This window comes from Lepus europaeus, chromosome 10 (assembly GCF_033115175.1).
Source record: "Lepus europaeus isolate LE1 chromosome 10, mLepTim1.pri, whole genome shotgun sequence".
NCBI classification, from domain to species: domain Eukaryota; kingdom Metazoa; phylum Chordata; class Mammalia; order Lagomorpha; family Leporidae; genus Lepus; species Lepus europaeus.
In genome coordinates, this window is record NC_084836.1 from 19,679,148 (window position 1) to 19,691,981 (window position 12,834).

The 12,834-nt window shown below is 39.6% G+C and overlaps 1 protein-coding gene across 1 annotated transcript in view; it reads right to left on the reverse strand.

Annotated features, from left to right (window-relative positions):
* ANO4 (anoctamin 4) overlaps positions 1 to 12,834 on the reverse strand; it is a 409,492-nt gene that overhangs the window by 70,551 nt on the left and 326,107 nt on the right. Inside the window, exons 14-15 of the mRNA XM_062201997.1 lie at positions 4,399 to 4,481; positions 1,067 to 1,207 (exon numbers count right to left, since the gene is read on the reverse strand). Coding sequence (XP_062057981.1) covers positions 1,067 to 1,207; positions 4,399 to 4,481 — 224 coding nt within the window. The remainder of the gene's footprint in view (positions 1 to 1,066; positions 1,208 to 4,398; positions 4,482 to 12,834) is intronic.

Sequence of the window (12,834 nt, forward strand, 5' to 3'; positions counted from 1 at the left end):
TCTTGATGAGTCCCTGTGTGAGCTGCCTAGCCTTTGACCTCCCTGGTTTCTTCACTGTCAAGATGGATGAGACTGTCTGGATTTGTGAGTCTTGTCCTTTCTACTACAGAGATCTAGGATGTATAGTCACACACATCACCTGGAAAGAGGTAAGGAGGGTCCTAACCATCCTTTATGATTCTAAAATGACATTTCTGATGACTATGCATATGTTTGCTCAGTATCAATTGTGTCCAAGTTCATGACAAATCGACAGCTTTTTAGAAAGAGGCAGCTACCTAGTTCTCAACGTTTCTTAAGCTGTGTGACCCTTAGTGAGTCAGGAGATCCATTTTAGGAGGTTATATCTGGCCTTAAAAAGATAGTCTAAGACTATAATAAAACTGAAAAAACCCCAATTTATTGCCCATTGTAAAAGTGAGCACTGTTTTAGTTATTGTAGTCACTTATGTACTCATATCTATTTGCATAACACATACTGGTGTATATGAGTATATGAGGGTGCTTCAGGAAGTTCATGAAAAACTAAATGAATAGACAAACAAGCTTATTTTGGTGAATAAATAATCTGCAAACAGGTCTTCAAAAATTCACAAAGTATGTTTTATTAAAAAAATGATGCATGAATTTAAATTTTTGCATCAAAATCAGCTTATCTTTCATTCTATTTGCCCACATGTTTTTTCATATTACTTATTATATGGGCATTATACAAACAAGTTGGAAAAACAGTACTGTAAATCTCACTTCACCTTTTTAGTTTCTCTCAGTGTGACATAATGGAACATGGTGAGTGGAAGGAACATCAGATTGGAATCTGAGCTCTTAGCTACCAAGTGGGTGACCCTGAGTATGCTCATTAATCTTTTGGAGAATCAGTTGTGCCATCTGTTTTATGGAGGCAGCAATACCATCCCAGACTACCACAGTTGTGAGGATTAAACAACACAGCATGCAAAAAACATTTTTTTGCAAAACTATGTGAATGCCTAATATTATTATTGCTACTATGCAACAAGTTTGTACTTTATGAAACAAATAAAGGATTTTTTAAAAAAATTCAAACCATAAAAAAGATTCCAGATGCAGAAACGATGAGTCTGCTGCATTTATCTGCAAATGCTTGGTAAGGTTCTGGCTTTCCTGAAATGGGATTCATCCGCTCTTTCTTGGAATACTTGGCTTCGAACTGGGGTCGTATTTCTTCCTAAAGAACAAGAAGATATACTTTTAATGCATTGAAGAGTCGATTACACAATAAGGAAAAAATCTATTTTACCCTACCATAAAGTTGCTGCCACATGAACCAATGAACTGGACTTGGAGACCTAGACTTAAATGTTTGGAAGACATAGACTTGTAAAAAATATAAAGAATAAACATCAAGATTTACTGTCATCAAAGCAAGCAATGTAATTTAGACTATCACTTAGTTCCTCTATTCGTAAGCTAGGCTTGAAAAATTAAACTGAGCATAATACTTTTTAAAGGAATCATGCATCGTTACCCTAATGGTTGGAAACATTTATTAAGCTTTTACTTTTATTATCAGGCAGTAATATGGACACCAGGACAAAGAAGGCATCTGATCAAGAAAGTGTCTAAAATAATTTTGTGAGTTACAATGACAATATTATTTGTTTTTTTTTGCATTTTTAGACTTACATGTTGAATCTATTTTTAGTACATTTGTATATGATTTATCCATTTTAACCATTAGATTTTAAATGTCTTCTTAATTGGCATTGAAAACAAAGGAAATACCTTTCAAGTCTAGCTAAAATCAAGGCTTTTCCAATTCTAAATCAAGCTGAGACTTCATTTCATTTAGCTGAGCCCCATACAAATGTGAAAAGTGCCTGCCTACAAAGCAATTATGGGATTAGGAAAAGGTAATCAGCAAGAGGTGATGCTGAAGTGGTTCCAGTTAATTAAGTACATGTTCTATTGGAGTGCCTTGAAAGAGGATAGAAAATGAGCAGAAATTGGTGAAAGGGAGATTGAGTTAATCCAGGCAGAAAGCTTGGAGAGCCAGATGAAGGTATTGATAGAAAGTCAAAAAGCAACTGACAAGAGAGGTTATGGAGAATGGACACATATTGATAGCAGCCTCTCTGGAGAGCATGAATGGCAGTCTTTGTTAGCTCAGCCTGATTCCTCCTGCCTGGTAAGCTCAATGTTTTTTGACTTCACTTAGTGGCAGGTCAAGGATAAGATGGAAATCCAGTTAATCAAGAGGCTTTGCCTTCCTTCGTTTATTTTAGGCAGTTATACTTGAGGATATAAAGAGAATGGATTTAGATTCTTCTGCTTCATTTGATCCTTTTTATTCCCCAGGCTCTAAGTATTGTCAAGAGCCCTTGAGCTGGTCACCCAAGAAGTGAGGCCAATCATGTGGCTAGGTGTTATAGGCTGACCTTTGTTCCTTTCAGGTCCTATGTTGAAGTCTGAAGTTCCAGTACCTTGGAATGTGCCTGTATTTTGTAAATAGGGTCTTAATGGAGGTAATTAAATTAAAAATGAGGTCATGAGCATGGGCCCTATTCCCAAATGACAGGTATCCTTGTAAGAAGAGGAAATATGGATACAATATGGATACAGAAAGGAGATGATGTAAAGAACTATGGAGAAGACGGCCATCCCCAAGCCAAGGAGAAATGCCTAGAACCATACTTCCTTCATGGCCCTCAGAGAGGAACCCTGCTCTTGGACTTTCAAGCTCTAGAAGTGTAAGCAGACCAATTTCTGTTATTCTGTAGTCTGTGGCCCTTGGTTATGGTAGCCCAGGCAGACTCTTACTCTAGGCTACGCACCAAGAATGCATCCGGTGAGCCTTGACTTCACTATTACAGCGTTCTAAGCTTTTCCACAGGGACTCAGAAGAGCCTCTAGACTTACAAGGCATTTGTGTGCCCTGAGAGAACTCACAGCTCAGGCCCATCACAAGTGCCAATCATGACTTGTATTCTGGTTTGGTCAAAGTCGCTTAAATAGCGTCATACTTAAGTGGGGGAAATTTCATCACACATCTTCCAGGGAAGGAAAATAAGTCCAAAGGTGAAGTAATCTGTCCACAGTGATTCAGTTGCTTAGTAGAGACTTGGAAAGATCATTTTCTATACCAGAGGGAACTGTTCCCATAAAGACAGGTAACCAAAAACAGCAGTGCACACCTCCCAGGCGAAGTCCTAAAGGCAGCCTGCCTGCTGCCTATAGACCCCACAGTCTGTCTTGGCAGCTGCTTCCAGCCCAGATCATTTTTTTTTGGAGAAAATTTACAAAAAAAAAAAGAAGGCCTTAAAAGAACAAGGATTGGTGAAAATCTCAGTATCATATATTAAAAAAACCATATTATTCACCTCAAATATATACAACAAAACAAAAAACAAAACCAAAAGCTACCCATGCATATTCATGGAATAAAAGAAAAAGCAGCCATTCACAAGGCATAATTTAAAGGATACAAAACAAAAAGCCCAAAAACCAATCAAAAAAAAACCTCTCAAAAATTATCTCTCTCAGTAAGTTTACTACAGGGCTAGAATTCTCATCATTTATGTTTCTAGGAGGTTCCTTTTAATATATAAAAATCTATACATGTATCTCTGGGAAGGAAACATCCATCAATCCCATTATCATATTACATGATTAGTTTATCTGATTCATAGGCACAGCGAGGCTCTGAGGAGAGTAAGAGATGGCTGAGATGAAGGAAAGAGGAGTTGAGGCCAGGATAACAGTGAGGGGAAACTGGGGTCTTGTGGTACCCAAGCCCAGGAGGCAGGGGTAAGAAGAGAGGCATCAAAACCAGACACAGCTAGGAAAGAACACACTGTGTTGGCCCAGAAGGAAAGGGACAGGGCTGGAGTGGGGGCATATGTTGGGGAAGTGCAGTCCAAGAGACTGGGGTTACCCTTTCTTGGCATTTTGGTCACAGCTGGCCCTACAATTACCTACATCTAGCAGGGAGGCCACCTCTGAGCCTGAGCACATCTGGACTCTGCCTGGGTAGCAGAGTGCTCACAGAAACACTTCCTTGGAGTAGTTCTGTTGGAAGGTTTACCTCCATTTTCTCAGAGTTGTGAGTACCCTCGTCCCACTGAAGTAAAGAAAATAGGTGACATTTAAGAAAACAAATTGTACTACCAATTCTTCTGGTAGCCTCCAATTGCAATTCCTCATGTACTCATGGAATTTTACTACCACAAAGAATCAGAATGTCTTACAAGAGATTCTGTCAGTCCCTTTTCATACAGCTTGAAATATCCTGCAGACAGGTATTAAAAATGCTGTATGAGTAAACCCGACTTATGTCCCGAGCCAAAAGTGATGACTCAAGGGGACTGTGCATTTCTTGGTAGTTTTCTTTTTTAAAATTCTGAGATAAAGGATACAAACCTCCTCTTCTTCCCAGTCTATCAAGTCCCAGTCATAAGCAATTACAGCTCGCCGTCTTTTCCAAAACTCCAGGAAAACTGTCGCTAGAACAGGCAGAGAAAGACAAAGATGTTTTCAAATAAAAGTAAAACAATGCTATTAACAGTGTTGTTGGAAGCAATGAAGCCCCTGTGAAGAATGACAGTTGTGTAAGCATCCTTAAGTATCAGGATTCCTAGCTTAATCTCATTGAACAAGGACCATTTTCAGAGCCTTACTAAACGTGTGTTGAACATAATGAAAAAAATGAGGCTTCATTTAGAATTAAATTAATCTATCTTGCAAATTGAGGCAGAACAGATTCATTAGCATAACAAAGCTCTAGGGATGTGAGGACCTGAGAATACTGGATTATCAACATTTTTCTAATTGATGGAGCATTTATTTTTAAAAGCAAGGGCCAGGTAGGGGCAGAAAAGGACAACTAAAATTTTAGCAGTTCACATCTATTTGATTGTAAGGGATTTCTTGTCTCCAAATCTTCCTCCAGAAGATATCTACATAAAAATATTCTTTATTATTTTATTGAAGGAAGCTATTTTTTCGGAAGGAGTCTTTTTGCATCTCCTTTTCTCCAGACCATATCCTTGTTGTCATGGTGAAGGCAGAAAGTGTTTTTAAGTCTATTAAGAACTATTTCCAACAGTTGTGAGCCAGCTGGCCTCCCACCCAGGGAAATCTGGGAGTTATCCTCATCTAGCCAAAGTAAATTTCTACTCAGTTCAGTTTAAAAAAAAAATCTACTCAAATGAATTATTGAGCATAATGCAACAAATAAAAGCAAGAGATAAAAGAACAAAGACATACTCCTGATGGCACAAATCCAATTACACACACACCCCACACACTCATTCGGAGAATGAGTGGCCACAACTAAGTATACAACAGAGACACCCTAGGAGAGAGAATAGGTGAATTTATTTCTATTGAGGTCTTGTTATATCTCTTGAGTCTTGCTGTATAATTAGACTTACAAAAGGCAAAAACATGTCATATATTTGGAATCAGGTTATGGGGAAAGGAAATATTGAACTACATGTTCCAAAGAAGGATAGGTACATTCTTCATTTTTATCCCTACTTGTTCCCACATGACCTTCTCATTAGTGGTATTCAGGGGCAGAAGACATGATTTTTATCTAGAAGGACAATAGAATCCTCTGGCATGTGGACTAGACATTCCTAAACTTGAAATCCAGCTCAGGTACAAGCTGTGCTACTGCTGGCAAATCAATTAGCTTTTCTAATTCTCAATTTCCTGATAAGCAAAAAATGGATGGTAATACAGGTCCATAACCCCTTATCTTGCATGCGCAAAGTCAAAATACTCTAAAAATTCTAAGTTTCTCCCCTAAAGTTTGGCACAAACTCATACTGGCAGACATAGACTTAGAATGATGCAAGACTCCTGACAGTCTTTATTTATTCTCTTCGTGTGAATATTATGGCTAAAAGCAGCCATATTAGTGTATCTGAGTGTGGAATCTGTCTTCAGATCTCCTGGGAATTACAGAAAATATGCTTTGCTTATGGTAGTACCTTTCTAAAACACAAAAAATTTCTGCCTAGTTATAGTTATTAACAAAGATATTCCTAAAACAATCAAGTGCTTAATTCTGGAAGATATAAATTAAGATAATCTATGTAATGGAGGATAAAATAGTATAATACGGGACAGCAATTTTTTCACTGGATTCCTCCCGTGAGTCTTACTGCACTGGGGTCCCCAAGACCATCTCCATACCCAGTGATTCATTAGGAGGATCCACACGACACAGAACATTGTTGCACTGATGGCTGTGGCTTATTTCAGTAAAAGTCTGTAAAGCAAAATCAGCAAAGGGAATAGGTGAATGGGGAGAAGCCCAGAGGAAGCCAGCACAAGTTTCCAATAGTCACATAGGAGAGTCACATAATATATACTTAATTCCTCCAGAAGAGTTGTGGCAATGCATAAGAAGTATTGTCTTAACAGAAAATGTCATTAGAAACTCTGTGACCAGGGTTTTTATCGGGGTCAGTCTTGTTACCTGCTACTCGGCACATATGCAAATTCCAGAAAGTAACGTAAATTATACTGTGTGAGTACGCACTTTTGCACAGTGAAACATCCTTAGCAGTTATAGTGGTGGAAACTCTCCTCAAATCCAAGTTTCCAGATGCCAGTGAAGGGTCAACCTTGTACACATGCCCATCTCAAGCAGTCCTGAAATGTCAACTTCTGCACATGTGCCTTCTGCCTCACTGAATTGTCTTGGCTTTGCACAGGGTCCCTGGGACAATTCCTTTTCATGATCCTTTGGCCCCTCAAGCAAGTGCTACTTTGTAAGGACTTTCTTTGGTCTCTCAAGTCTCATTGGTCTTGAAGAAATAAAGCAGCCCAGCCCTGGATTCTTCCATGGGAGTCAGGACAGTGGGCTCAGGGAGGCTTGATGGGGGATCATTGTGGAATAGACCACAGGATACACATTCAATTTGTCTTATTGGCCATTGCTGCTTCTAACTGACCAGTCTGTGGATCCCATCTGAAGGAACTGATTTCAAAGACAAGCCAGTGACTACCAGAATTACTGCATTACCTTTCTTTTTCCCCCAGCATGTGCAGAATTATGCCTGGAGGAGAGAGAAATTCTAACCAGTAAGCCCCTGTTTCAGCTCAGTCAGGCTGTTATACCAAAATGCCACAAGCCAGATAACTTACAAATAATAGGAATTTATTTCTCATAGTTCTGGAGGCTGGAAAGTCCAAGGAAAACGTACCATCAGATTGTGTCCTGGTTCACATATGATGGCTTCTGGCTGTGTCCTTACATGGCAGAAGGAACTAGCTAGCTCACTGAGGTTTTCTATAAGGGCACTAACCTCATTCATCCACCCTCAAGACCTAACCAATCACCTCCCAAATGTCTTACCTCTTACTGTTTATGAATTTTAGAGGACACAAACATTCAGACCATAGCACTCCCATCCTCTCCTCTCCTCCTTTTTAGAGCTTGGGAGGATGGGAAGAAGAAATGAACTGCTGGTGCCACTGCCATTCTTTTGTGATCATTTCTGTGAAAATGACCATGTCTTGGGGGAAGAATCTGCCTTTACTTCTACCCAGGAAATGAGGACATAACCAAACACAGGGCATCTCTTTTCAAGGCAAATCTCCAATCCCATAACCTCAGCATCCCATTATTAAATTCCTCCCTTCTAGACACCCATTCCGGGGAGGGCCCTGCACTTTGGGTGTATCCAGTCACATGGCAGCTTACATCATGATCTCACATTTTGCTCTTTGCCTCTTTCAATTTGGCTCATGCTAAATGTATCTTTTATTCACACATTCATATAACCTATCCACAAACGAAGCTCACCTGAGTGGGTTAACACCAATTCCAGATAACAATACTCTCACAAAACTAGTTAACACATAAGGAAAATATGAGCTGTTCTCTCAGTAGAGATAAGATTATGGGTAGTGCTCAGGTCAGCTGGTGTTCAAATACAGTTATCCCTCTTTACCCATGAGGGATACATTCCAAGACCTCCACTGAATGCCTGAGACCATGGGTAGTACTGAGCACTATATAGAGACTGTAGCAATCTCAGCATACAGTTTTATTTTAAGTTGAGAACTTACACCTTTTCACTTAAGGGAAGTTACTTCTCTTAGGTATATTTGAATTATCAGATTCAATACTCAAGTGCTTTGGGGCTATTATTAAGTAAAATCAGGGTTAGTTGAACCTTAGCATTGTAATATCTTGGTAGTTGATCCAGTAACTGAGCTGGCTACTAAATGACTAATGGATGGGTAGTGTATATTTCTGAAAATTTATGTTTAATATTTTCAGAGCATGGTTACTATGGGTAACTGAAATCACAGAAAGGAAAACCGTGGACAAGGAGGAACTACTGTACCAGGAAACTCTTGGTTCAGAATTATACACAATTGAGAAGTAGTCTCATGCAGCTTATAAGGGACACAGAAGGCACAGGGCATGGAATATTTTGCAGGCCACACTCTATTATTATGCTCTTAATTAGGACAACTATTGCCAATTTCAGATAAATTTTTGCTGACCATGATCCACATACCAAAACAATTTTCTATCCTCCAAGGCATAGCTATGTTACATTTCTTACCATTTCTTGCAATTAGATGTGGTCATGATCCAAGTTTTGGTCAGTGCAAGGTGAGTAGAAGTGGTATGTGCCATTTATTGGACTGAAGAGTTAAGAAGTGGGTGCAGCTTCCCTGCACTCCCTTTCTTTTGCCGGATGGATAGAGAGGACTCTGAGGATCCAGGACAGAAGGAACCCATTCTTACATTTGAAGGACCACAGGAAAGCTGCCTGCCCACAAGAAATACCTGACTGGGTTATGTCAAACATCAAGTTTTGTGGTTTGTGTATTATAGCATTATAATTAATATAGGCTTTTCTGTAAAATATAGTCATGGTGGCCGGCGCCACAGCTCACTGGGCTAATCCTCCGCTTGCGGCGCCGGTACCTCGGGTTCTAGTCCTGGTTGGGGTGCCGGATTCTGTCCTGGTTGCTCCTCTTCCAGTCCAGCTCTCTGCTGTGGCCCGGGAGTGCAGTGGAGGATGGCCCAAAGTCCTTGGGCCCTGCACCCGCATGGGAGATCAGGAGAAGCACCTGGCTCCTGGCTTCGGATCCGTGCGGTGCGCCAGCCGTATCGGCCATTTGGGGGGTGAACCAATGGAAGGAAGACCTTTCTCTCTGTCTCTCTCTCTCTCACTGTTTAACTCTGCTTGTCAAAAAAATATATATATATATATATATATATATATATATATATATATATAGTCATGGTTAACATTCTGAAAGTAGGAGGGAAAAAAACAATCCACTGACTTAATTATCTTTCATCATCGCACTAAGGCATTTAGAGACTCTTATAGAAAATTCCCCTCTCACATCCTTGTTAGGTTCCATGGTAGGGTTGAAATGATATACTTTTAAAATATCTTCAGAGAACTAAGAAATAACAGAGCTGAGATTCAGACCTGCCCTTCCCGACTCTCAAATCCTAGGCTGGACTCTCAACTGGGAGCTTGAAAGTCTATTGAAATGAGAAGAGCCAAAAACAAGACAAAGAAAAACCCACTCTTCCAACCACACGGGAGCATGTTGCAGAAGCCTATTATAGACATGAAAGGGCTGCATCCCAGGATTATAGGCTCACTGGGTGAGCCTGGTGTTTACTCTCTAACCTGCCCTCAGATCTTTACTCTTCAACCAAGAATCCAGGAAAAGCCCTCATTTATTCACACAGCTGCTAGGGATAAAAGGCTACCACTCTTTGCCATTTGTTAACCTGACAGGTTTGGAAAGGCCTAACCTGATTCTCCATTGTCAAAATGTCTACCCTGGTAATCCAAAAGATAATTATGTCTAGTCATAAAAAATAATTGTAAAACATTTTCCTTATTTTCTAAAAGAGGTTGAAAGGTCCTGTAACCTAATATATTTTTCTTAACTCATCAAAAAATGATGTTCCACTTGTTTGCACAGAAACAAGAATGGAGCCTTGGTCCTTGAGAAAATGAGTGGTACATAAAGAAGAGAAAGGATGATTTTTATTTCACAATGGTGATTCTCTGTTTTGTGACTCAAAGCAATTTTCAGAAACTGGTTCAAGATGATTCTTCTACTTCTTTGCAAGTCTGCTTACTTCACATACATAATCCTTTTCTTCCAATTTTAATTTCATTTCTTAAAATAGTGAATTAATAATATTAACAGATTTTGGTTTTTTTAGTCCTTTATAACTTTCTGAGAATGTTTATTTGGAAAAAAGTACAGGGGAGTTACAATGATATACTGTCTCGAGGTCACTTCTTGAGAGTTAATTTGTAAAGTGTATGTATGATAAATGAGCTCAGCTAGGAGTCACAAACTCAAATGCTAGAACAGACAGAGAGTATAAAATCCAAGTAGAAGAGTCATACAATAAAAGTGGTGGGGACTGGGGCAAAGGGCAGTTTGTGCACACTGTAAGGTGGTGGGTATTCCTCAGCTCCCATTGATGGTGCTGTGGACCTTTTCCACAAGAAATTATAAAAATGTATTTTTATGTGAAATATCTCAATATCAAAATCATAACAGATTTTTCCATGTTTTCAAATTAATGAGAGCCAAATAGAATGTTTAAAGTTGCTAACTTACAACATATAAGGTAGGCCATTGGCAATAGTAATGTAAGTGAATGTAAATGAATAGAAAGTTTGTGAAACATTGTACAATGTCAAGTGAGTCTGGAAAGCACATGGATACGCACACCTTTTATAAAAATGGAACTTAATCACTGGTATTGAATTACTTCCTGAAGACAGTGTGCCCAACCAGAAGGTGGTCAGCCTTCCTTAAAATGACATGTGTGTAAGAACACACGTTTTGCAGAGTTATAAAGACATCCCAACATGAATTCAGACTCTAGGGGTGTTCTATGTAATGGGAGTCAAGATGATTAATCAAGTGGAAAGACTTGTCAAGAACTGATCCATTCTTTCCATTCATTTAACATCTTTTAAAGATTTTATTCATTTGAGAGGTAGAATTACAGAAGTGGGGGTGGATAGAGAGTAAGGTCTCCATTCACTGGCTCACTCCCTAAATAGTCGCAATGGCTGGAGCTAGGCTGATCTGAAGTCAGAGTCAGGAGCTTCTTCCAGGTCTCCCAGATGGGTACAGGGGCCCAAGCACTTGGGCCATCTTCCAGTGCTTTCCCAGGACATTAGCAGAGAGCTAGATCAGAAGAGGAGCAGTGGGACACCAACCAGCATCCATGTGGGATGCTGGCACTGCAGGTGGAGGCTTAGCCTACTAAGCCACAGTGCTGGCCCTCATTCATTTAATGTTAATTTAAATTCTTACACTTTAAAATAAGAAGAGTTCACATCAATGACCTAGCCATTTACCTTAAGACATTAGAAGCCGTCATTGTGGCATAGCAGGTGCTACCACCTGTGATGGGCTGCTCCACTTCTGATCCAGCTCCCTGCTACAAGCCTGGAAAAACTAGTGGAAGATGGCCCAAGTACTTGAGTCTCAGCCACCCAGACTCTACCATTTATCAATTGTTGGGTAATCTCGGGCAAGATGTATAATTTCTTTGAGTGTCAATATGAAATGGTGATAGTAATCTTATCTATAAAATGGGGTAATGATTTCTTCAGGATGGGTTAGGAGAAATTGATGAGGTATCATATGTGAATGCATCTACACACATGATAGATACTTAGAAAATTTATATCTTTTCATTTTGTGTAAAAAAGAATTAGTACTTTATTGCTGGACACATAGATAAGTTTATCAATGATAAACAGCATAAATATCTATGAACAAAAGGCTAATTATTATCAAATTTATTTTATTTTATCTTAAAGATTTAATTTATTCATTTGAAAAGCAGGCTTAGAGAGAGGAAGATGAAGAGAGAGAGAGAGAGAGATGGATGGAGGGAGAGTGTAGGAGGGAGGGAGTGAGAGAGAGAGATCTTAAAAATGACACATATTTCATTTGCCAATTACTAATAGAATGACACAGATCTTTGAATTTGCAATAAAACAACCACAGTCTTGTCATGTTGATTGCAGAGCTCTGAGGGGCTTGCTTTCTTTGTTTAATGGGAATAATTTAATTTTTGGTAACACTGAAAGTAGACCAAAAAAAAAAAAAAAAAGGGAGGGAAAAAAGGAAAGAAACCAGAAACAAAGAACAGAGGGAAATAATCTACTTCCTGACAGGTTTCTGCCAACATCTAGTTCTCTGCTGACTCATGTTTCTTTCCCCAAGGAGGGAAGCCAATTTAGTTCATCATTATTCTGCCCCTTGCATCTTTCTGAACAAAAATGAGCACCAATGAAAGAGGGGCACCGAAGTTGAAGCCCAGAGCCCCAGGCCCAGAGCGCAACACAAAGTCTGCAGGGAGCACTGATATCTCTTTCACACATAAGTGAGCGTGAACAAAGCCAGAGGAGTTCCATCAAGATTTCCAGCCTGACGCAAAGGCCCTGCCCAGCTGCTACAAACTGGTTCCAAATGGAGTCGTACTGTTTCTCTGGTGAACACACAAAGCAAAAGGCAGCAAAACAGCTCAACACTGGCCCTTCAGAGCCTCGCAAACCACTTACATGTGTTCTCATCATCTCCATACCTAGCAAGTTCCTGAAAACAGAGTGCATTGGTTTTCTTATGCTTTAACTTGTCAATCATAAGAGACGATCCTGAGACCATTAAACTAAACTAGAACTGACATGCTTTCATACACCATCACCACCTCAAAGCAGAATCAATAGTCTTTTATCTTCAAGTGCAGATCTCTAAAGCAGAAGTGGCTGCAACAGTAGCTGATCCTAGCAGAGGAGCTAAGCCTGCCCACTT